The sequence below is a fragment of the Nipponia nippon genome, unplaced genomic scaffold (genome assembly GCF_047370975.1).
Source record: "Nipponia nippon isolate SJK-2023a ecotype South Korea unplaced genomic scaffold, ASM4737097v1 scaffold_5, whole genome shotgun sequence".
NCBI classification, from domain to species: Eukaryota; Metazoa; Chordata; class Aves; order Pelecaniformes; family Threskiornithidae; genus Nipponia; species Nipponia nippon.
Genome location: NW_028262369.1, coordinates 79058702 through 79084279, shown reverse-complemented (window position 1 = coordinate 79084279; position 25578 = coordinate 79058702). Strand labels below are relative to the sequence as shown.

The 25578-nt window shown below is 38.7% G+C and overlaps 1 protein-coding gene across 3 annotated transcripts in view; it reads right to left on the bottom strand.

Moving 5' to 3' along the window:
* STK39 (serine/threonine kinase 39) overlaps positions 1–25578 on the bottom strand; it is a 107621-nt gene that overhangs the window by 64411 nt on the left and 17632 nt on the right. For 2 of the 3 annotated variants that reach the window (XM_087731644.1, XM_087731645.1), the window contains exons 2-10: positions 20269–20381; positions 15085–15193; positions 13634–13775; positions 11352–11407; positions 5586–5695; positions 5389–5490; positions 5044–5177; positions 1602–1650; positions 1430–1495 (exon numbers count right to left, since the gene is read on the bottom strand). In XM_087731644.1, the coding sequence (XP_087587770.1) occupies positions 1430–1495; positions 1602–1650; positions 5044–5177; positions 5389–5490; positions 5586–5695; positions 11352–11407; positions 13634–13775; positions 15085–15193; positions 20269–20381 (881 nt within the window). Of the gene's footprint in view, positions 1–1429; positions 1496–1601; positions 1651–5043; positions 5178–5388; positions 5491–5585; positions 5696–11351; positions 11408–13633; positions 13776–15084; positions 15194–19245; positions 19438–20268; positions 20382–25578 lie in introns of all 3 variants that reach the window. The other variant, XM_087731646.1, reaches the window with a different exon arrangement.

Below are 25578 nucleotides of genomic sequence, written 5' to 3'. Positions count from 1 at the left end.
ATGTACATGTATGTATAAGTTAACATGAAGTTGACCCAAGGACACAGCTGGGAGACGAATCTCAGGATGCACATGCTCTATCAGAGCATGCCTAAATTACTCCTGTATAGCCCGAGATGTAAAATGAAAAACAAACGACTGATTTTTTTCCCCCCCAGTTAGGTAATTTTTTACGTGGGCATTGCTGCCACCAGATGGCCAAACCGCTGAACTACGCCTCCCCGTCCCCTGCACCTTGCAGACGCTAACCTGCTCGGCACACTACCCCTTCTACAAGCCCTCTCACTCTAGCTTTCTACTCCAGCCTCTCACAAAGCCCCATCATTGCCACTGATTTCCCACATTACTTCCACGTAAAAGATCAGAAGGAACTTAAAGCATTCATATCTTGCTGACAGTCTCTTCCAAGTATAGGCCACCAGCTGTAGGAACAATTCAGTGTTGTAGAATTATGCCAAACCGATACTCACAAAGACAACAGAAAATCTTACAAAGTGCCAGTCCAGGTAACTGAAGCCTAACTGCTGGGCCAACAAAGGCTGAAACGGTTCCTTTCCTGAAGTGCCCTCCTCGAAACATCTTCCCAGAAAGCCTGCTTTCAGAAAGCACACTACCCTGTCACCTGCAGAGGCTCAGCAATCTCCAAACAGGTTCCTCATACTTTTAAAGAGACATGGGGAGTTAAGTCACCACAGAAAGGGAGTTCCATGATTTCTCACACACAACAAGCAGGAGTCTACATTCATTCCTGTTTACTAGCTCTTATGAACAGTAGCTTGCTTCATACTTAATTTTTAAAATACTTACCTGTTAAGACTTAATTGTTTTTAGTTCTGCTGCACATGACCTGGTAAGTTCATTTACACAAGGGACAAAGGCACCAGAGAAATACCAGTATATGCCATAGCTGTGGGTTTAACTCCATCACCTGTAGGATAAGGCTCCACTGGTCTGAATAACTCAGCAGTGCTCTTGCAGAATTTGGACCCAACTTCCATACACCTGGGCATCACATTTGAAATAATCCAGAGAACCAGGTAGTACTGAATAAATACCCTTTATAGTATCTTCACCCTTTCTCTAGGTGATCAACGAAGATACGAATTCTGCAGTTTATGAACCTATATGCTCACAGATCACACTTTACCTGCACAACCATTTCACCTGTAGCTTTCTAAAAGGGAGCAGGAAAAAAATTGTATCATGTATGATGACAAATACCATATGTCATTTTGGCTAGAACGGAAGTCAAAAGGTCACAGGGCTTCCTGGAGAAAGCTAGGCTGCATAAACCGTTCATTCAACAGTCACTATCTTTGAAGGACTGCATAAGAGAACGGCTCAGTCAGTCAACTTAAAATGTAAGGCAACCGAACAGTCCCTGCTTTCTCTTGCATACCAGTCAAGAAAAAGATGTGAATACACTCACCTTTTTTGCTCTTTGTGCTATATTAGGTGTTCTAGTGAGAAGCTTTTCAATCAGGTATTCTCTGTTCTGCAAAACCAACATTTGATAAGTTAAAAATCAATACAAGAAAAGAAAAAATTTCATGTAGATTTTAAGGCAGAGCAAAATTTACTTGTAGGGTTAAACGTTTTACCTTGGCTTTCTGGAAAAATTTGCATTTTAAAAGTTCTGCTGCTGTGGGCCTGAAAGATCAATAATAAATTAGAACAGAAAACAAAGACCCCTCTCAGTGAATACAGTACAAGACGTTAGTTAAATGGTACGTCTCTAATACTTTTGAATTAGTACTGTATGAATGGGGAATGAATGATAATAGCTACTGAATTAATTCACATGTACTCACTTACCACACATGAAAAAACTAAGCCTCCCTACAGCAAAAATACCAAAAGAAAAAAAAAAAAAAAAATCAGTCTCTAAGTTGCCAATCTTCCCCCTTTTTCTTTCAACACAAATGCATTTACCATTAAAACAAACAAACAAAGAGTCAGGTATCATGTTCTTCCCCACATGACTCTATGAATGCAACTGAACTTTGCTCCACAGCAATAAAAGAATAATTACGTTTTCCAAACAGTAGTATCAACACCTGCTACCGGCATTCTTCTACTTCATTGATGACAGCAGGTATTCACAAGAAACTGTACTGATACTATTAACACAATGCGTAAATCAAAAAGAGTCATCAGGAGCATCTTCCAACCAAACAGACCAATAAAAATCAAAGCAACAGTTGTGAGATCAAAACCTAGACATTTCACTTTTACTTGCAGTTCTGTTCAAGTCTCTCTCTTCCCATCATTGTCAAGTTTATATTTTTGATGTTTTCAGCAGATAATCACAATCTCACACCTACCGAAGTGATTCCAACAGCAGTATTTGTCTCCTCTACCTTCAGAGATGTAAAAAGCTACCTATCTAGCCCACGCCAGCCCCTGGTACTGAAACAGACTGGAGAGAAAGCAAAGCACCTCTTGGGATGAAATAAAATCCTCCACGTTCTTCTCATCCTTTCCATTAGGAGCCCATACCACTATCCAAGACTAATTTTGACACAGCTAAATTTAGGGAAGCCAAAATCTCTGAGATTCATCATTTCTAAATGAACAAAAGCAACATCTGCTATAGTCTTCCATTTGAATTAAAGCAAGAGATTGGATATAGCACAAACTAGGTAAGACAGTAGAAAGCTTCAATTTGAAAAATTTCAGTCTCAAAAAAACACCCAAAATCTGAACTAGTTTATTTCTCTGAGGACACATCTGAAGAGTAAGTGAAGAAAAGAGGAGTAGTAAGTAGTGTGTATGTATATATCGGTTCACTCCCGCTAGAAATAATGAAACAACTCCTGACATCAACAAAAAGCATCCAGTTTAGACACAGACAGTTAGTTCCATAGAGCACTACTACTTCTTCCCCTGCAAAGCAACAAACTGTACAATAAAGGAGTTCTTAGTAGTGGTACTGTGGAGACCACCAGGCTTAGCAGTAAGTCACACATAAACCTTGGATGAGCAAAAAGGAAGGGGAATGTTTAAAAAAAAAAAAAAATCAGTTTCTGTGTCAAAGTTTTAAAGTTCTACCTCAAATTAACTCTTAACTTTAAGACAAGTTTCAGTGATCCAGTACCATCGCATCTCACAACAGGGATATGTACAGTTAAAAGCTAGAGTCTTAGTAAAGTTTCATCCAAACTAGCATTCTCCATTCCTCTACCATTAGTTACGCCAGACACTTCTGAACTGGTCTGGACATGCTTTCTGGGCCTGTTTTCCACACAGGCCGCAGCAGTGGAAACTGAGGAAACTGAGCAGCTGAGGACTGTAAGCAGCATCCTTGGCACTGGGGAGAGAGAGAAACACCCACACACAGAACCCCAAAAGAAAAACATCATGGTCTGAGACAAAACAGTACAATGCCAGTCCTAGAATTTGCCACAAAGAGTGGGCACTTCTCCCAAAATTGACACTACAACTATGGAGGTATCTCCATGCAAAATTAAATCCTGGCTTGGGAGAAACATAAAAAATAGCGATGACCCCACAATATAAGGACACTTGCTCCTCAGAGTAACTGGCATGCAGATCTAATCACCTATCTGCTGGTCTAATTGTTCAATTCCAGGCAGTTCTGAGTACGAAGATATTGCACGTGTTTAAATATCAGTGTAATAAATCAGCGTAATTAGTTTAAGCACTAATGTTTCAACACAGATGTCATAACTACAGATCAGGTAACCCAGTACTATGTATTCAAGGAGAGAAGGAAAAGCATTTTAATTATTAACTTCTCATGTTTTCATACCAATTTAATCTTGCCCTGAAAATTGCTGGACAGTGGAAATGAAAAGAAGCTTGATTATCTAGAACACATTTCATTCTTATCTGTAAGTAGCCAAACTGCAGAGCTAAGCTTAAAGCATCAGGACTTGCTACTAAGACCACCAATTGTAAGGGGTTTGAGAATCTGAAAACAGTACACAAATGATCCTTCAGTGAAAAAAAGAATTTAAAGGATTTCAAGAATAAAGATGTTGCCACATAATCTTTTTTCTTAATTATACTTGTTTTCTAGTATTGCTGCTGTCTCCTTTTCAACCTGACTCCCTACAACAATATCCTGGACTTAAGCTAGCGTAACATCAGTGAAGAGAAGTACACACCATAAAAGACCCACACGCTACTCAATCAGGATTGCTCTCAGAACAATCTTTTTTCCCAGCAATACCAGCCCTGAAACTCTTCAAAAAACTGATATATTAAATACCCTTAGGAAATAATGTTAATTAGAATGTGCCTCCTCCAACTCTTCAGCAAAAGAAACCTACAAAAATGGGTCTGCATGAAAAATGAATACAGAATAAATTAATCGTTCTGGGAACTTGGGACCTCAGCAATGATTTTGGAATAGATATTTAATATTTTTATCATCTTGGCTATCCCATTCACAAAACATAGCAAGAAAAACAAAACACAAAGATACTATGACATGCAATTGCCTATATAAATATGAGGAAAACTCTAAACAAGTTTGGAGCCCCTAACTTTACAGTAAAAAAAAAAAACCAAAAAAAAAAACCAAACCTCTTAGTAAGTAATTTTCCTCTGGAAATATCCAAGTTAAAGGCAATACTAAGCTTATGTCACAAAACGAGAAAAATCAACATAAAATTATTTATTTATTTATTTGTCATTTATTTTAAAGGCCAAGAGAGTGATATGTTTGGTTACCAACAGTTCTGTCTGATCAATCTGAACAGTCTCGTTAGACTTACGCACAATATCAAGATTTATATCTTGCCTCAGATGAGAAATCAAGATGTAGAGCAAGGACTTTTGTTTGATCAGATTTTAATTCAACAGTATATTTAAATATAAATAAATTATGTTAACAACACAGAAGAAAACTTAAGCGATCATTAAAAGGCAATTTCTTCTCCCCGGATGAAGATGACTAAAAGCTGCTACTTACAAAACTCAAATCATATGCCTAAAGATGATATTTAAACACTAGAACTTTAAGTAGTCTGTATATTTAGAAAAATAATTCCACCGTACATGACAATAATGACCTACCTTTTGGAAGGATCTTTTTGAAGGCATAATGAAATTAGTTTTCTAAAGGATTTGCCATACTTTTTCATCATCTCCTTGTCCTCTACGCCTGTCTCTAAAGTGGGAGGGTCATTTTGAAGTGTCAGCATTAACACCTACAGTAAACCCAGAAAAGAGGTATTGTAAGCAAAATCAATTCAAAACATGTAGAAATTAAAAGAGAATAAATATTCCACAGAATACATATATTTAAATACCTTGAGTTGCTATTGAAAATGAAGTAGTGCTAACTATCTAGCAGCATTAATAACAGAGCTAACAGCATTAAGTAATACAAAGTGTTAAGTAATACAAAGTGATTGTTACTTTCATAGGAGGGTATTTGTGATAAGGCGCTGCTCCTGTTGCTAACTCAATGGCTGTTATCCCAAAACTCCACATATCAGCCTTGAAGTCATAACCTCGCACCTGGAATAGAAACAGAAAGAAAAAACAAGGCGGTGATGTCTCAAGTTCCAAAAAGTAAAGACTGAAAATGTTTTTTTTTTTAACATTAGTAATACCTGCTCCATTACTTCAGGGGCCATCCAACATGGAGTGCCAACAAATGTTTTCCTTACTTTGTTACGAGTAACATCACCTCCCGTTGCTAAAAATGCACTAACGCCAAAATCTGGGAAGGGGGAAAAAAAGTAAAAATCTGTTAAACCACCAAAAACAGAGTAAAAGTTTTACACCTTAGAAATGAAGTCAATTCATAAAAGTCTACTTATAGAAACTCTCCATTGCAGAGCTTACCTTTGTTTCATGACACACTGTTCTTGAAATGCTACGGAATAGATGGTACAGTTTTATCTGGGAGACCCGCACTAGGAAACCCTCGAGTTTAACCTCCTAGTATGTGTCTTCCTGAATATGGTTACAAAGGACTCCAGTACGTCTGTCACTTAAGGTTTTCAAACATGCACTCCGAGCCAAGGTTTAAAAGGTTTGCATCTGCTATTGTTCAAAGATAAGGCACTACTTCTGTATAGCTACTAAATTTAAATGCAATTTGAACAAGAGGGAATACTATATATGTAAATTAAATATTTACAGACATTTGGCAAATCAAAGATAATCAGCAAAGTGCAATGTGCGCTTGCAGCCCAGAAAGCCAACTGTATCCTGGGCTGCATCAATAGAAGCGTTACCAGCAGGTCGAGGGATGTGATTCTCCCCCTCTATTCTGCTCTCAAGAGACCCCCACCTGGAGCACCGTGTCCAGCTCTGGGGTCCCCAACATAAGAAGGACATGGACCTGTTGGAGTGAGTCCAGAGGAGGGCCACAAAGGTGATCAGTGGGCTGCAGCACCTCTCCTGTGAGGACAGGCTGAGAGAGTTGGGGCTATTCAGCCTGGAGAAGAGAAGGCTGCGGGGAGACCTTATAGCAGCCTTCCATTACCTGAAGGGGGCCTACAAGAAAGCTGGAGAGGGACTTTTTACAAGGGCACACAGTGATAGGACAAGGGCTTTAAACTGAAAGAGGGCAGCTTTAGATTGGATATGAGGAAGAAATTCTTCACTATGAGGGTTGTGAGGCACTGGAACAGGTTGCCCAGAGAAGCTGTGGATGCCCCATCCCTGGAAGTCTTCAAGGCCAGGCTGGATGGGGCTTTGAGCAACCTGGTCTAGTGAAAAGTGTCTCTGCCCGTGGCAGGGGGGTTGCAACCAGATGATCTTTAAGGTCCCTTCCAAGCCAAACCATTCTATGATTCTATGAAAGTGATCAACAATATATATTTAATAGTAGACCATGACATGACTATTGTTTTCCAAATTCTAAAGATACCAAAAAAACCTTAGTGTTCTGTTAACCTGCCACTTCGTCAGTGACAGCTTTATAGGAAAGGCAGGGGATAAATGGAAGAAAGAAGAGCAGATTACCAATGTATGGAGAAATACCATCATTTTGAATGGAGCTGTATGAAGAGTATTTTAGACTGTGGTATTTACAATCCAGTTATACTAAAATAAAGTAGGTTACTACAGACCTACTTCAATTTTTATTTTCATATTGTTTTCCTATTTTTCCCCAATTCTAAGGTTGGTGGTGGGGGAATCAGTAACTACAGAAAATGTAGTTTTATCATTACTTTCCACTAAACAACCATTAAGCATCACAGACTCAAATTCTGGATCTTTTCTACATTGCCAAAACACACAGAAATACAGTAGACAAGTAAGAAGCAAACTTCAAGCAACATTCTTTAATTTTCCCTGCAGCTTGCGTGATGAATAAGAAAACCATTTTTTTTTCTCCAAAATCTGTAAGTTATAGATTAGATGGGTTTTGTTTGTGTTTCTGAAAAGCGTGAACAGCCTCAGAAACACCTTATTGTAAGTTTTTAATGTCCCAAAAATCAATGCTGGTATTAGTGACAGTTTTCTGAAGAGGAACTATTGCATATAAGGAAATGCTGAATAGGTAGAAATCAAAAATAAATAAATACATGCATAAATAAAGGAGAGACATGGAAAAAAAATTAATGCCCTTTTAGTACCAAAGATAAATAGTTTGGACAATTGTTTACAGGTCCTCTCAGGAACCGAGATACACAGCTAAAATCATGACTTAACCTTTGCTCCCCTACTGCTGTTTTTCCCTATTAACATAACATTAATTTTGAAAAGGATAAGAAAGAACAAATAAAAATGGGTGAGGGAGGACAATGAAAAATACCCCAACCCATAAACTAGTAAAATCTCTTCTTGTACAAGCTTCAAAATGAAATATTGCAACACCTCACTGAGAAAGATGTGATGAGTATTTAAGTCAGGTGAACATTTCACCATAATACTAGTCAAACATTGTTGTATGTTTACAGAAAGAAAGAATGCTTTGATAGCTACTCAATAAAAACAAGACTTTAATTTTCTACCCCAGACATAGCTTTCACAAATACAGGTTATTTAAGAAAAGACATGGCCTACAGTGGCAAGCTTCCTGTCACATAGGAGGCAAAGTATCGCTGACAACAAGTTACATAAAGAGGAAAGGGAAATTTATTACAAGGAAAGAGCTGAACAATTCAACAGTGTTAGGCACTAAAAGTCACAGCTAATACCAAAGAAAAAACAAATTTAATGAAGAGCCCTGATTTAACTGTATTAGTAAAGGATTTTGAAATTAAAGGAATCAGAGCTGCCCAAATAAGCATAGCCTACAAATCATTTGTTCCCTAACACCTTTTTCACCTCAGCCAGGGCTAGGCACTTTGCCAAGCCTCAGTCCCAGCCAACATCCAGAGTTAGTGTTAGGCAGAGGGTTGGGAGAGAGATGAAGCCTATGGCCTCCAAGGGAGCTAGGCTGCAAGGAGCCCCTTAAGGGAAAGCACAGGCTGCAAAAACATTTTGTACCTGACAGCTCTTTCACCTCAGCCAGGGCTGGGGCTCTTGGCCAAGCCTCAGCCAAAACCAAGCTCTAGGGTCAGGATCAGGGTTGGGAGAAAGACAAAGCTGCTGCCTCCATGGCAGCAGTGCTGCAAAGCAGCTGCTGCAGGAAGACACAGGCTACAAAACCTTTTCTCCCCTAACTTTCTCACCTTGACAGTGGCTGTACACTTTAGCCTAAGGCTCAGCCAAGGCTACGCATAGGGTTACAGTTAAGACTGGGAGAGAAATAAAGCATCAAACTCCTGTGAGAATGGGGTTGGCCAAGGAAAGCTTGGGCTGCCAAACAATTGTCCCTGATTAAACCCTTCTCCTCAATCTTGCTAGAGTATCTGAGGCATAGGGTCTGCCTATTTTTAACCAGATCTTTTCCAAACATTTCTGTGGGTATGGATTACCACAGGAGCGAACACCCTGAAAACCACTCATGCAACAGCTAAGTTCACACAGCGACCTATGCATGAAACCGAAGAGCAGGACCTTCTGCCTAGACTCCTCAAAACACACATTATTTTTCTGACAAGTTTTATTGAAACTGTCATTTCTTCTATGGACTAAACACATCATACAGCCCATACCTTCTACACTTCCACCAGTCTCTGTGTATGATTGCTACATGCTCCTTACCTCATCTCGCATATTTGTTGCTTTACTGGTTTCTTTGACATTTTGACCTTCACCAGGCAATTCAGGCTTAGAAGGGTGAAACCCTGACAAAGTACCAATCATCTTTTGCCCAAAGCACCAGATGTTACAATCCCAACAGTTTTAAGTGGAATGTTGGAGCTGAGGAACTGCAATCGCTATTTAACATCGTATTTGTAAGTCAAAAGCTTCCTGCTCTGTACAGAGGAATTTTGTACTTTAAGTCTCCCCAATTTAAACAAACAAACAAAGATGTGTATTTTCCTCTTTCCCACCAAAGACTGAGCAGATTCTCTGTGCAGAACCTCTGAGGTCCATAATCAGAGGTGCCTGTAGAGCTATCCCAATTCTTCTGTATCTGCACAAAATCCTTTGTCAGAAGAACACTGGGCTGAGCTTCATTAGTGAGCCACGGCCTCTTAGAACCCAGAAATGCTAATGAACAACTGTGTCTTCATACATACTAGCAGTGTGTGCTAGGGATACATCTTTTCATTATGGAAGCTTGGGGTGCAGGAGAACACGCAGTCAAAAGAACTTAAGTTCTAGCAAATAAAAAGAAGCAAAATTATCAGGTATCTGTTCTCCAAAGATGAAAGATTTTACTTTGTCAAGGCAAAAAGATGTAAAAAGGATGAATTTTGGCCTCTTTGACATTCAAAACTGGCTTTCCGTTAATGTGCAATGCTCAGCTGTTCCAAACAGAACAGCCCCACACCAACAAAGAAACAAGTTTGACACTGCTGCACTTTTCACCTGAAATCAGAAATAAACCGGTATTGAAACAATGCCTCACAGAAAGACACATTCCACATGTCTATCCAGCCACTGAACCTCCTCAGTCCCAGATGCACTGCATGCCCTAGCAGCACAATTAAAGCCTTACTCATTAAGATGCCTAGAGCAAAAAGGAGGAAAAGGTCAAGAAACCAAGCCCTGGAGTTGAACTAGAAAGGGATAAACGAAGCTGTTGTTTGAATCTTATCTGATTACTGGGAGAGCAGATTTGATTATGTGTGGAAATAATAATCTAAAGTCAACAGCTTTATTTCAGATGGCTCATGAGATTCTATCTTTCAACTTTTTAGTTATTATTTTTAATTAAGTTGGTTGTCTGGACATCTACTCCTTTACAGTATGAGAAGACCTAAAAAAATACTTGAACACCACAGACGTAGAATCTCAGCAGTTGTCCAAAGTGCTATATAAAGTAAAGACAACTATAGGGTATAATCAAGTGAATAAATAAATATTAAGTATCTTATTAAAATTCAAGTCTGTAAAATTGACTACCTACTTAAAAAGTCTTGAACTCAAAACAGAAGACTTAAAACTGCTCCAATTAGTACATGGTTCACCTGCCAGCCAATCTTGTCCTCTCCAGTTTCATAGACTTCAGACACTGGCATATTAAAGCCCTCAAAATACTTCACACAGTACTTTGAAAACATTGTTTATACAAAAAAAGAACTTTGGGCTATAGCCATTTTTATTAATGAGGGCTACTAAACACAAACCTTTCATCGCTGGGTCATGAGCTATACATAAACCACAAAAGGCCTGGGAGTACGCTGGGAGAGGCAGTGGGTATCACCACCCGCTCGCGCTGTTTTACAGATACCTGATAATAACTTGAGAGATGGGATGTGGGGGGCCTTCTCAGTACTTAAGCTCTTATGAAAACCGAATAATTTGATTCTTACAGACTACCACTCAAGAAGCATATAGATACATTCAGAGGATATTTAAGATGCTAAACTGTATCCAACCAATACCATTGCAAGATAAATGGTAGAAATGCTAAAAATAATTCTCAGTGAGATATTCCTCATGCATCTCGATGACTGGTTAAGTTGCAGCCACGGTCCTCATGAAGGGCAGTACCTACAGATTTCTGAATCCCCAAAAACTATTACAATTACTTGCAGAAATAGATGAAATAAGTTTCAAGAGAAATATGAGTTGCTACCATTTGCAAGCTGTTTAAGGTACATGGGTGATTCAAAAGGAAACATTAAGAGGACATGAAAAAGTTTCCTTATATATTTGATGGGACACAAATAAATATTGAATAATTCCTAAATCATCTATCATTAACCAAGGATCCTGAAATCTGAAACTGGATAACTTGCAGCTACAGCATTCCAAAAGGAATAGTTAGAAGCTAGCAGAAAAACTTTTATCTGTTGCCCCTAATCCAGCTGCAATTACCTTTCTCTTTTATTTAGCCATTACTCTACCACCGCCATTACCTGCTATTTGTACAGAGCCATCTTCACCCAGAAGAATGTTGCCAGCCTTCAAATCTCTAGAATGTACAAACAGAGGTTACTTTTATGTATGAAAGTATGTATGTGCACAATTTATGTAAATAAATAAATATTGCATACAAATTAGTTTCACAAGATAGCATTTTAAAGACAGAAACAGGATCTAACATATAAAATGTAACTGATTTACAAGAAAACAGAGTGCAGAACTCAAACTCTCACAAACTCTCTCTCTTGTATAAAGAGACCCAAATTCAGCTTTTGCATAAAATGAGCAGAATTCAGGGACAGATTTTGAGAACAGAAATATTTATTTCCAAAGTCTGTTTTACCACCTTTTATAAATACAATCTCACAAACTGAGAGCTTTCGGAGCTTTAAAGCAAGAATGAATGTTTTCTCACATCCAAGTGCACCACTAATAAAAAAGAAAAGTTAAAAAAAAGTTCTCCTCTTTGATCTCTTCAGAGAACAGACGCATCTTCAAGAAAGGTAAATATAGTGTGGATTTCTACCCAATGAAGCTATTAAAGCTCAGTAGCAGCAACCATATTTTGCTATAGGGTACCACGATGAAAAGTTACTTGACACTGAATCTGTCAAAAATTCAGCGTGTGCTTAACAGTCAACTATACCCATTTAACACACTATTCATGCATCATGTTAAGAAACGTTTCTGGCTGGTTTGTTGTTTTGGGGTTTTTTTGTTTGTTTTTTTTTGTTGGGGTTTTTTTTTTTTTGATAGAAATGTGCATCCCATTCTTAATGCAGAGGATAAATCTTTCATACAATTTGAGCACATCAATCTTTCCAAGATTTATTGAAAATAATTAACACATTGCTACTGGAAGGTAACATAACCCGTTCCCTTTTACATAAACAAGGAACACATTGAAATGACAGAACAAAAGCCCTGAACAATTTTGGAAACATCTCCAACTGGCAAATACCACCTCATACAGCGTTCCCTGAACTACCACAGCTTTTACCTACAACATACATGGGAAAAGGAACGCACACTGTATCATCTTGAACAGGACTTCTGTGGTACTGCACAGTTTACAAATTAGATGTTATAAAAAAGCAGAAGTCTCAGACGTAACAAATAGATCTCTCTCTTTTTATCTTTTTAAGGTCCTTTAAGAATAGACAAGGAGAATTCCCAAATCTGACCTCAAAGGGTCCTGTTATCCTTAAAAGCTAATGAATGCTCCTTCCGCAACAATATCAGCTTAACAGAAGACTATGAATTAAGGTTTGTGGCAGATCTTTGGCATTCCAAACCAGAAGTCAAGATAATTGTTCTTTATTTCTCCATTTATCTCAATTTTCTCTCTGCAAAAGGAGGAAATAGTTCTTGATTTACATCAGAGGCAGTTCATTTATAAGATGAGACATAAGAAGTACACATAAAGAACAATTACTATGCTACATCTGCACTACCTCCGTTCTCAGAGTTCTGTCTGCAGATAATCTGTTTTTGTTTAAAAGATTCCCTTATAAAAGGCTAATGCTTGAAACAGACAGAGAGCCTGTTGTAGGTACCTTCCTTAAAAGGCAAATTCACCTCAGTAAAATTAATTAGGGAGGTCACAGTACTGCACTCCCAACATCCCAACAGTGGAAGCAACCTGTGGATTGCTACAGCAGATCTGTATTGATCATCCCAGGGGATCTGCACAATTTACACTGAGAAAGTCAGTGGAGAGAGAATGTGTAGAAGAGAACAATCACTAGATGCATATACACCAAGATGCAGTTCCATAGTACCAATCCCAGCTTCACGTGTGGTCATAAAGAAAGGTCTGTAGAGTTGTAATAAACATTGTTGATTACCAAGAAAAACAAATATATTTCACATTTACACAGCAGTGCCTGAGTGCCCAAGATTACAGGTTTACTGTACAACACAATAACCAACTCACAGACCATGTAACATAAACTGGGTTCAGATTAGATACTTGGAGTACCAGCAGGCACAGGAGTACAGACCACAGTTCTGGCATACTTAGTGCAGCACAGACCAATCCTAACTACAAGAGACACAGACAGGATAAAGACCAGGCAAATACTAAGTATTAGTGACAAACTGCAGTCAAGGTTATAGCATGTGCCCAAGCGTTATCATTTGATGATTACTGATCGCATTTACAGTATGTGAAAGAGGCAATACAATTTGCTTAGCTAAGCAACTGCAGCTGACCAGTGTCAACAAACTATACACACAACTTTGAAAATGCTTTTCCCTGTGTATATGCACCTACCTGTGAATTTGCCCATTCCTGTGTAGATAGTCTAAGCCCTCCAAAACTTCTTTAAGAATTGTTGCTATTATGGGTTCTTCAAGGACACCATTTTTGTGCTCTCCTCTGTTGACAATATACTTTATTATATCAAGCATTGAACCTATATTGCAGATTCAGGAAAGAAAAAAGCATATATACAGCATTATCATATCGGATTCTTGAGAAAGTTGCATTTCCTCATTCTCTCTATGCTACTACAATTTAAATATTTACATGTATGTGTAAAGACCTCATGTAACTACCTCTCAGAATAAAGCACACTGCTACCTCGTTCAAACAAGAAACAAAGCACTGTTTTTTGGCAAGAATACTGTAACATTAACGATCCATTAGACAGATCTCATAACAGTTTGCTAAGCTACCATTTATTAAAAATTCAGGAGTATCCCACATTTCAACAGACATGTACAGCAAAGGTTTTGGTTTATTATACAGCTTAGATTATGGCTCATGTGTTCATGACAAACATGCAGCTGCAAAACTGGAAGGAGATACTCTGCAAATAAATGATGACAACATCCCAGTGACACCCAGTCTGACAGTGAACTTCAGTTATTATAAATTTTAAGGAATCTAATAGCAACATTTTCTTTTTATCCAAGCATTTTTCAACAGCTTACAGTAAATTCCTGTCATGAATCACTGGTTTCTCCAGGGTCTATGCTTGCTTTTGATTTAACTGAACAATTCAACCGAATGTGACGTAAAAAGTGTTATTTTATGAGCACTTCCTGTCCTTGCTTTCCAGCATGATGGTGCAGTAGTCTGCTGCCATCAAGACTCATCTTGAAGAACATCATGTAGCAACCAGGATCACCACATCTTATTTTAGAGCCTCACTTTTTTAAGCCACAAGCACATTCAGTTCAGCCCCTTTTTCCTCTCTCACAACCAAGTAAGATTTTTATACCATTAACCATCATCATAAAAACTGTAATGAGTGTTTGGTTAGTTTAAGCAATAAAAAGGATGCAACATGTATAATGCCTGTCCTAGGAAGACTCTTCCTTGAATGAGGAATGAGAAACACTCATTATGAAATAAGAAATATACGCATTTTTAAAAAAAGAGTGTATTCTAGAGAAACTCAAAAAAGGCCACACTCACAGAAGTGACTTAATTCTCATCAGTTTTCTCTACACAGCCTTAACAGAATTTTAATATATTGATTCAGACTAAAAAATTACAGTAGTTAGATCAACAGAACTTCTCAGTTAGCCTATTCTATCAATATACATATACAAATTTTTTAAGCTTGCACTTTCCTGCTATAACACACTTATGTCTCAAGGTTCATCCTATGTAGCCTCTCTCCCCCATCTTTACTTGGTTTAGGCCAATTAAGTCAAAGAAGGTATATTAGAAAAAAAAAATTTCCTTGCAGCTAAACAAGTAAAACCAGTACTTACCCCCACTTAACAGCTTCATAACCAGCCAAAGTTCATCCTTCACCACAAAAGATGTGTAATAGGTCACCACATTGGGGTGATTGCATTGACTCATTGCTTGAATTTCTTTCTGTAAGAAATATAAAGCCCAACGTAACACAGCCAGATACCACTTCTGCTTGTATAGAAACTTTAATTTCAAAAATGAAATACTATAACAGAACTGAAGTATGCACAGAATATGCATCAAGGCACCAAAACATTTCAATTTACCTATAGATCTACATGCAAGACAGAACATTATTGCAAAGAACATGAGGGAGGTTTGGCCAGGAGATACAGGCATAACTACATCAATTTTCTTCTGAGAGCAGCAAAGAAATTACTGTTAAAGTCCCAAATTCAGAGTGAGCAATGAAGAATGAGCAGTCTCCAAGAGCTGAAGGTGTGGGTACAGGCTGGACAACAGAATGCAAGGAAAGATCAAAACCTACTGCCTTTCCTGTTCAAAAGGGATATGAAAAAAGAGTAGAATGGGAGCAGGTGAGAAAGGAGGAAGCAAGCTGTTGGACAAGGGACACGGCACCACTGGCTCAGCTACTGTGGATGGACAGGTGGACACTAGAGCCACGCAATCAACAGAAGTGCAAGAGAAAAAAGCAATGTTACAGACCAAAAGTCAGAGGAAACAATTGACTAGAGGAGCACGCAGTCACTAACAGATGCACAACGTGGCACTACCAAGTAACACCATCTATGACACGCCACAGCTGTACACATTAAGAATGACTGTCTTGTATCTGCTATTTCAAGCAGAGTCTTTTCTATTCAGTCTTTCACATAATTGCTCTGTAACACCTTTCCGGTAGCTCTCATTATCCGGCCAATCCTTTATGTAAGAGCGTTTAGGCCTCTTTGTACTGGAGGGTTTGGCCTCACACCAACTTAAGATCCCACAACCCTACTTCTCCCTTTGCACCTCCGGCCACAAAGCCCTGATCCACCCCTGGTGCCAGAGGACATGCACCTGGAGGGTGAGCCAGTCAGGGAGCCAATCCAGCTAGAAACCAAGCTCTTCCACCTCCCCTCCCTCCCTGAAAAGCAACTGCTTTCAGGTGGACCTGTGCTACACACTCACTCACCAGCACTGACGCAAGGCAAGCACTACGGCAGTCCCACTTAGACTGATTAAAGCTGCCATACATGCCACTTTCAACTTTCAACCTCAATTCAGCAAGCGTTTGAAAGAGGATTTTTTTTGCTTGTTATTTGCAATGCACTCGAGATCACAGCCGCTTTCTAATAAAAAGTTAATTGTATGTATTAAAGACTGTGATTTAATCTCGTGACTATTAAGTCAGGCTGTAGTTTGACACAGCTAGTCCTGTTGTCAAAAGTCCTCCTCCCTACACACCTTCTGAGCCCTGAACCACAGAAGGATGAATGCCTGGGTAGTCATGCAACGAGCCTGAATAACTGAGCAATTTGCAAAATAGCTTCCCCCGTCCCTCCCTGTAGGTGGAAAACAGAAGAAATATATGTGGGGCAGATTTCCCTTTCCCAGCAGACATGTCAGGTTAAACACAAGTCAAATTAGTGCCTCAGGTTCTTAATTCAGCTATCCATACCAAATCTTAACTGTAACTCTCCCACTCTTTATTACTATTTCGTTTCTTATATTGTTTTATTTTTTTTCCTACGCTGGTAATATAACAATGGCTCAAAAAGTCTACCTGCCACTACTGGACAAAAAAACTCCTCATCTATTTTACTCACACATTAATAGTGCAGAAATGTAACTAGTTGACTGTGGTAAGCTTCACAATCTTTAACTGAAAAGTGCTTTGGATATTTTGCCTGCCTGCACCAATTCATCGGCAAAAATTGAGCTATCACAGTAACCATGGCCAAAGGGACTCTGGGTCTCAGCTTTGGTGACTTTTTCCAAAGAGTCTTTGCAAAACAAAAATTAACAAACAGAAAGCACCCCATGAGAGATAAGGGATTAAATTTTAGTCAAGAAAGTATTAATTTCAGACTTGCAGTTCTGGAGAGCCCCTATCACACACAGAATGGTAAGCCTCCACAAACTTCAGTTATTTGGCTGAGGCCCATGATATGCACAGGTGAGAGAGAAAAGCATTCACTTAAAATACACTGTCAGAGGAAAAGCCTGCAGCAGGACACCCAGGAGAATGTCCCGGAGCCTTCTTCACGTTCACGTCACTTTATATGTTTGACAGCACCAAAGCCATAATGGCACTTAAAATTAGTAAGTCTCTCCCTCATCTCCTCATCCCTCTGCTTCTCCCTCCCTTGTGCTAGCACAAGTGTTTGTGCACTGCATCAGGAAATATGCCCAGGTTAAAAGCTAACTTCTTTTTGGCCAGGTTATTCCTGATCCAGTTTCACTGACCAGCTGCACAAAAATGTGTGTCGGCCTAAGGGCAGGTGGGTGACACAGTTAATAAGCAACTGCGAGGCGGCTCCTTCTGGTGCGCAGCTGCCGCGCCCACAGGGCCCGGCCCAGCTCCCAGTGGCCAGGCAGGTGCCGCAGCTCCGCGGGCGCTTCCCGGGGCCTCCTCCACAGACACCCGGGGCACGGATGTTTGAGAGGCTGGGCATAACATGCGAGGGGCTCCTCCAGAGAGCCCGCCTCGAAGGGCTAGCCAGAGCAGAAATCCAAACAGCTTAGAAAATCTGTTCAATCAAATAAGCCATTCTATGGAATATTCTTTGGTTTGTAGTGTTGAGTTTTTTGTTTGTTTTAAAAAACTGGAGGTGAGGGGATGGAGGAAGATACCCAGTCAGGACAATACTAAGGACAGGAACTTTTTCCTTGGCTTATGGAGTTAAGTTACATTTAGCTTACAACAGCGAGAACACAGGACATTGCAGGAAATAGAGTATTGAATTTCAGGAGTTTGGCAGTTTGTGTAACCTTAGTATTATTTAAACTCCCTCCCCCACTGCCTTTCTATTTTAATTGACACTGGCCCAAATCCTAAACCTGCTTACATGGGCACCAGGCTTGCTGCATTTTCCACTTCTCTGAAGGCCGCACAGCTGAGAATTTGTGAAGGGTGCCTTTGCGCACCATCCATAAGCACTCAGCAACAGCATTTTACAAAACAGTACGTTCAGAGGGCAGAGTTTTAGAACATCCCTGTGCCAATGGAAACTGTTTGATCAGAAAAATAAGTGATTGAAAACTGAGCAGACTCAAACACAGTGTTAAAAATCCCAAAACAGAAGAAGAGCATTCAAAGTATTATCGACTGAAATAAAAATGTTAGCGCAGTTGTAGTAAGAGTTTTGAAGGTCAATGATGCTCTTTTCCAGAATAACGACTATTACTTTTTTAAACAAAATTTTAAAATCTATTAGAACTGAGTCGGAGTAAGTATACTTCCTCTCATATAAAAAAATTAATTATGTATTTTTAAATGTGTGTGCACATACAAAAATAAAAGGAATCATACAAGGCCCCCCCCCCCCTTTTTTTTTTTACCCTCTTAACCAGGAACTCTGAAAGCCAGAATTTATGTTCAGATCAAAACAGATCAACAAATAAAAGAAACACAAAATCTGAACACAGAAAAACAGAAACTGACTTACGTTAAAAAATAAAAAAGATGGTATGGACAGTTGTCTTTGTACCAAAAGAAAGCAATATGGGACCAAAAATTCAAAACCTATTGCCTCACTTGGCAGACAGTGGAGACGTGTCAGCAGTAAAGATACTCAAGCACTTGCTATGGTAACTTTGTACAAGCTGGTAACTAACTGCAGTCATTTCTCTAGACCACCTGGATCTCTTGCAGATTTTTAGCAGTTTTATTTGTTTTTATTTGTTGTAACTTTTTAATTCTTAATCCCATTATTAGTTCAAATTCTAATCAAAAAAGATCAAATTTTGACCATTTTATATAACAATTATTAGTATTTCTGGGTTTATAGACATATTCTTTACGGGCTGTAGATGTTAATACATCATGCACAGCATCTCACCTTGGGCTGTTCGCTTTCTAAACACAGTTCAGAATTTATCTTTCGAGTTTTTAGTGGACAGAAGTCTCACTGCCTCAGAGGTAGCTTCCACTACCACAATCCTCTTTTAAAAAACACAACAATGTCCCATACAAGCTGTTACATAAACTGAAGGCGAATGCCATCAATCACCAAGGGAAGAGCATTTTGGGTCCTCCACTGTAAACAAGTCATTTTATCTGAAGAAACTGGATGGACCATACCCTCTGTATCAAATTCAAGATATCTTTTGCACTGGCAATTCCCTGCTGAGGAGATCATTTCCTTCAGAGGCAGGAATTTCTGCATTAGAAAAAGCCCACAGTCTCTAGGCAGTAGCATAACCTGTGGAACAGAAGAGAGTGTTCTCACTTTTAGAATGGTTTTGTGTCCTTCAACTCTTGTTATGCTGCCTATATATCAGTACGCATTAGTCTCACAAGCACCTGACTACGAGCATTAGAAAGCAACAGGGTTCGTTTTTTAACAGTTCTTTGCGACTTTGTCTGGATTGCCATAACCAGTGCAGAGGAAAAACTCTTGCAGTCCCTTTTACAAAGGGCCTCTTACAGGTCCCTTCCTCCTCTGATCAGTGACCCAAACAAACAGCATTCCTCAAATGGCTTGTTCTGGCCTATCGGATAAATGCACGTTACTAGCTTTAACAAGAGTTTCCTTGTGTAGCTCGCAGTGTAACCATTCCTACTTTTCCACTCAAAAGTTATCATTACAAAATGACCCAACAACTAGTTTTTGCCATGTTTTGGTGCTTTAGACATTTTAAGAAAACCTACTCAATTTTACCTTTATATTTTTAATCAGTGTTTAACCAAAGGAAAATGTATCTTTCCTCGGCATTAAGACAAGACAGACAACCAGACAGTAACTTCTTGAAAATCCAGTCTCCAGAAAGCAAGGGGTAAGGTTCTTCCCACAGTTCTCAACAGTTGGTTATCCCAAGATTCAAATTTGCACTTCTTGTTTTTGTGGCATTAGAAAATATACATTAGTAAAATATATTTTTAGGGGAAGGGCATGCTTCTTTCAGATTATTTTCAAATCCTTTTGTCACTACTATCCTGCATAAAATTCTACCCTTACTCTTGGACTAAGTAAAACCAAAAATTGAAACAGAAGATAGTGTCCATGTAATATGTTCCCCTCTGATTTACTTACAAGTAATTCATCCATACTGGTCTGGCATTTTTCTAAGTTGATCCTCTTTATTGCTACACGTTCTTGCCTGGGTTTGCATAGCGCTGCCTGGACAACTGCTGTAGCACCGCTACCTGAAAAAGGGTAGAAAAGGAACACAGTCTTAATATTACAGGAGTTTAAACCGGTGACCAGCATAAGAACCCCATACTGACGAGGAACTTAAAATCTGCTGTTTATCCTTTTTCAGTGCTTTCCCCACACACATACCTTTCCACTAGCAAGACAGCTTGCACACTTCTCAAATGGAAAATAAAACCCTCAAAGTTTCTGTTCCATACTCCACACAAAATTCCCAAGCCAACAACTTAAAATGATATGCTCATTTATCAAGTCGCACCAACCACCTCAATGCATTTCATATAGTCTGGGAACCATTACACTTCTGTCTTTAGACACACCTGTTTTAATCAAGAACATGACTTGCACAGTTAACACAATTAAAAAATTATGCAGGGGGGCAGGGCTTTATCAAATGTTATTTCTTTCAGTCAGTCCCTGTTTAACCAAGTTTTTGTTCCCACTACACAATGAACAGGAAAAAAAAAAAAAAAAAAAACAAACAGTAAAATTGTATACGCCAAATCTTCTACAGTTTCACGTGTGTTCCTGCTCATTCATTGTGATTAGGGTAACATCCTACAAAAAGCATGCCAATTCCTGTAAAGAACACAGGAGGCACAAGTATCACACCAACAACAACAAGATGCACATTGCTGAATGGCCCAGCAGAGAAAGTCAGTCATGCTTACTTGACATGCGGTCATACAACTACACTGATAACAAAGCTTGGTAGTATTGAACAAATTTTGGGGAAAGCATTAGAATAATTTTCCTTAGTATGGTTTATTTGCAAACAGCAGGAGTAAAAGGTCTTGTTGCTACTTTTATCAAGCACCCACTGGCTTTGCCCCAGTCAGTATTGCCTCACTAAATTAATGAAATGATTGCAAGTAATATTCAGAAAGAGTTTTGCCCAGGTTGCACATCCTGCTGCCACATCGAATACAGCAGTGTGTGCTTCCTCAAAGTAATTACATTGTGCTCATTCATGCAGAAATCTAAAATCCCCTGACGAGTAGCTTCTACCTGTAATTCTAACTATTTTAATATAAATTATGGATTTCTGGTAAGTCACAAATTGAGCAACATGTTACATTGGCCTGCTCATACACTATGTTCTATTTATGCTCAGTAATTGGCATGTCCTAGATGAATACAAATTGTGAACAAAAAGCCTTTTGTTGTCAAGCTCTACAAACGTGGATTCAGTTACCAGTCGACTTAAGAACAATTGAGAGCTTTTCCCTCTGCACATCTGAAAACAGCACCGACAATACCTCATGACTGAAAGTTATTGTCCGTATTTTAATTGCTATTTGCTTAGCTATTTTCATGTATTGTTTGTTCACATGACGGTTTCACTCAAATCACAAAGCTTTTTAACTCAGTGTATGAATTCCATTACAAAATTCTGAGCTCATCTTAAAAAAAAAAAAAAAAGTCTTAACTGGACTAACTTGTCATGTTTTTGCAGGATGCGGTCACAGACAAATATTGACATGTCCTGTTCCATCTGCTTACAGAACAAAGCCTATAAAAATTCCAATAACGTAAGTAATAAAAGAATTAAGAGAGATTTTAAAAATTAAATAAGACATCCCAAGGAAGGAACCACCAAGTCAGCACAATTCAGGTCAAGTAAGACTCATCTGCATCGCTTTAATGAAGTTCTCATTCGGTAGACATCAAGACACAAACCCTCTCATTACTTTGGATACACAACTATAGGTTGAGGCAGGGGGAAGAAACCAAATTTTTAGCTATTCAGGATACAAGAACAAAGACTAAGATTTTCCTTGATTTATTTTTTTCATCTATGCCAGTAGTTTTATCTACTTGTAGGAAACAACCAGATCTTCACTTTCAAAATAGATTCATGTAAAAACGCCACATAAAGGACAAACAGAAAAAGCACACAGGAAAATTATTCAGCCAATGCCAGGATGAAATCCTGACTGCTTCATGAAGTTGAAGTGTTACTGACTGTCATTTTACTTTAAAACATTTTGGAAAAATTATATTACAAAAAAAAAAAAAAAAAAAAAAAAAAAAAAAGAGTCCTGTCACATCCGACCCCACTCCCCTATATCACTTGCTTAAGTTCTGTGCGACCCTAAACCAAAGACTATGTGCTTACTACTATTTAAAAACTCGATTGCAAAATTAATCCTGAGCTACCCTTATGCACAAGTTGAAGACCTGTGTTCCTCTTTTGCCTACTAGAAGAGGATGTGATGCGAGATTTTTAGGACATAAACTAGAGTTTGAAGTTTATCTATATGAAAAGCCTTTCAGTGCATTTCCATGTGTTTTCTCCTCAGGCAGAGATGACTTGCAGTGGGATATTCTTCACCACAAGAATATGATGCACTGACAATGCAAAAAGCTTTCTATGTTTACAATAAAGCCAATCTACCTTGGTTTCTTCTTTCTCCTGCCTTTTGAATACTCTACACAATGCAGTATTTTAATAGTAAAGGCAACCTGTGCAGCCTGCATTCTCAGTGGGACTTACATATAAAACCCATTTGAAAAAGGGGTTTCAAGTACTGAAGTAGGAGCCAGGCACTTAGTGGCTACATATGCCTCCCTCCTCTTAACAGATGTTCCCCTCTGCTCTTCTGGCTCACAAGGTGAACATCCAGGGAGAAAGATGAGGAAAATCTGCAGCTTTCCCATCTGGTCAGAAGACTCTTTTTGTCAATACAGAGATTCCCTTCTATAGTCTACTAAACAAGTAGAAACATGAAGTGTTCCAGAGGAGTAGCTATTGTAAACAGGACTACCCAGTCAAGCATTTCAGTCAAGAGATAACAGACTACACAATTAATGCACTATCATACAGTGAAAAAATGGCACACACAACCATTTAGCATAACAAATTAGGGTCACAGAAAATGACTGCATAGAATAGATTATGGTCAACCATTCCATGTCAGAAGGCATGACTTTTTCAGGTATGCTGAACCTTTTGAGTCTTCCAAAACCTAACCCTCACAGCGGAGAACGTACTAACTATACCACAACTAAAGCACAGACTGGTTTTAGCATCCAGTCTCTATTTGGAAAACTGATCTAGTGTAATGAAAGCTCAGGTTGGATAAACCATGAAGCCTTTACATGCAGCTGTCTCCTGCAGAAGAACAAAACAAAGGATCACCAGTGGTCAGACTCAAAAAGACAGCTTTGTAAGAAAGATGGGTTTTTTCCACTACTGGAAAAGACATTCTACTGCTACAGACAAGTTCTCTTTGCCAATTTCAAAAGTTAGCAGTGAAATAACGCAATTTCAGTCCGCCTCAAGTTGCCTATTGTGAAATGGGAGTAGCAGGCGTCAAGTCAGAGAGTTTTATCTTGTCCTCACGTTTTTTGCTGCCATCCTTCTCTCTAGTGTAAGCATGCCCTTACAGCCAACGTGTTCCTTCATGCTATGAACCATGCACTCCCTACCATCCTGCCCTCAGTGCAGCAGAGCTATTAGAATTGCTTTTAACTATTTGGATTCATGCAACAGAAACCTTCTCAAGAGCCACATGGCCACACTTCGCTTCTTCTGAAAGGATGTAACCTAAAAGCAGTTTTCTGCCTTCTACTTTGCACGTGCTTCACAGAAAGCATATGAAAACCCCACAAACACAAATACTCATCCAGGATTTAAGCTTAACTGAATAAGTTCCTTCAAGTTGTTCTAAATCTGACATAAAGGTATTTTCTCTCTCTCTTTTTTTTTTTTTAAAAAAACAGGAATTCGACCCTCTCAGAGCCTGTCTCCAGCTGGCAAAGAGAAGAAGGATCTTTGAACAAGTGTTATCAACAACTGACATTAACATTTTAGTTTTCTCTACCCTCCACTAGTCAAGTCTCAAAAAGACAGACAGCGAGGTGACATGGCTGAACCATATCATTTGCACATCACAGATGCACACATCCTTCTTCATACAAACATGCAACACTTCATTTATTGCCTGTTACATATAAAGGTCTGACACTTTCCACTCATTCATCACTGTGCTGTAACTCTACTCAAAATAGATCTAGAACTATTCTTTTCAATCATCTTCTTCTCAAAACCAAAAGTCAGTAACCTCATTATCCCATAATGATTTACCAAGTCCTTTTTAGTAGCTTACCAAGTCCTTTTTAGTAGCTTACCAAGTCCTTTTTAGTAGCTCAGTGTTCTCTACAGTATTCCAACACAAACCTCTTTTAAAGATTTCTGCATTCATTAGGTTCCTTCAGACACTCTGCCCAAAAGACACCTTCCTCAACCCCATCCTTCTACCTAATCTCTGAAGAGGAGCATGTAATTTATTGGTAATGGTAAGTTGTCTTGTTGACTAGGTATCTGAAGGGTTAGACAGCAGTTGTAACTGGACAACGCTAAATACCTTATCTCAGAATCTATACAAACTCTTACATACCAACCTATACTATCTGCATTTTTACACACCTCTTCTGCTGCCCCAACATATAGAAACCTTCTATTAAATGCAGCTGATTAGTGCACACAAATTTTAAGTCAGCCTCAAATCCAAGACTAAATTGTAACTGTCTGTAAAAGACGCCAGTACTAAATAGAATAAAATCTTATGAAAACGGATGAAGCAGCTACAAAAATATTTTTATTTAATCTTTCAGACAGTCCAGTTCTGAAGAACAGAGCCCCCTAGGTAATTCTTAAATGCAGCTCATATGCAATGTAACTGCAGGATTCCTTTTACATATAGCAGAATGCACTTGTGCACACAAACCATGCCTGCACGAATGCAATCCAGCTTAGGTTTCCACTCAAAAACATGTGGGGGTTTTTATATAACATGCAAAGCATCTGTGCTTATATACCAAGCTTTGAAAGCTATGTTGTATATGTTGTATATTGCATGCAATATTGTGTAGCGTATTTCCAGCATTACTACTTATGTGTTACGAACTGATACTTGAACAGTACTTGAACATATTCCATGGCAGCATTGTGCAGAACTAGTCTCTTCAGTCTCGAAAGAATCAATTCTGTTGGTGGCAAAGCAATACTTTTGGTTAAGAAACAGAGAACAAAGAACCTTTAATTTCTTTCGGTTTCTAGCTTTTACCCCACAATACCCTAGAGATCTTTCAGTATTACTCTTTTTCTTTCATATTACTTCCATTGATTAAAAATAAGTTATAAATCAGCTTGTTAAAGCTCATTTAGACCACCATACTAAACTC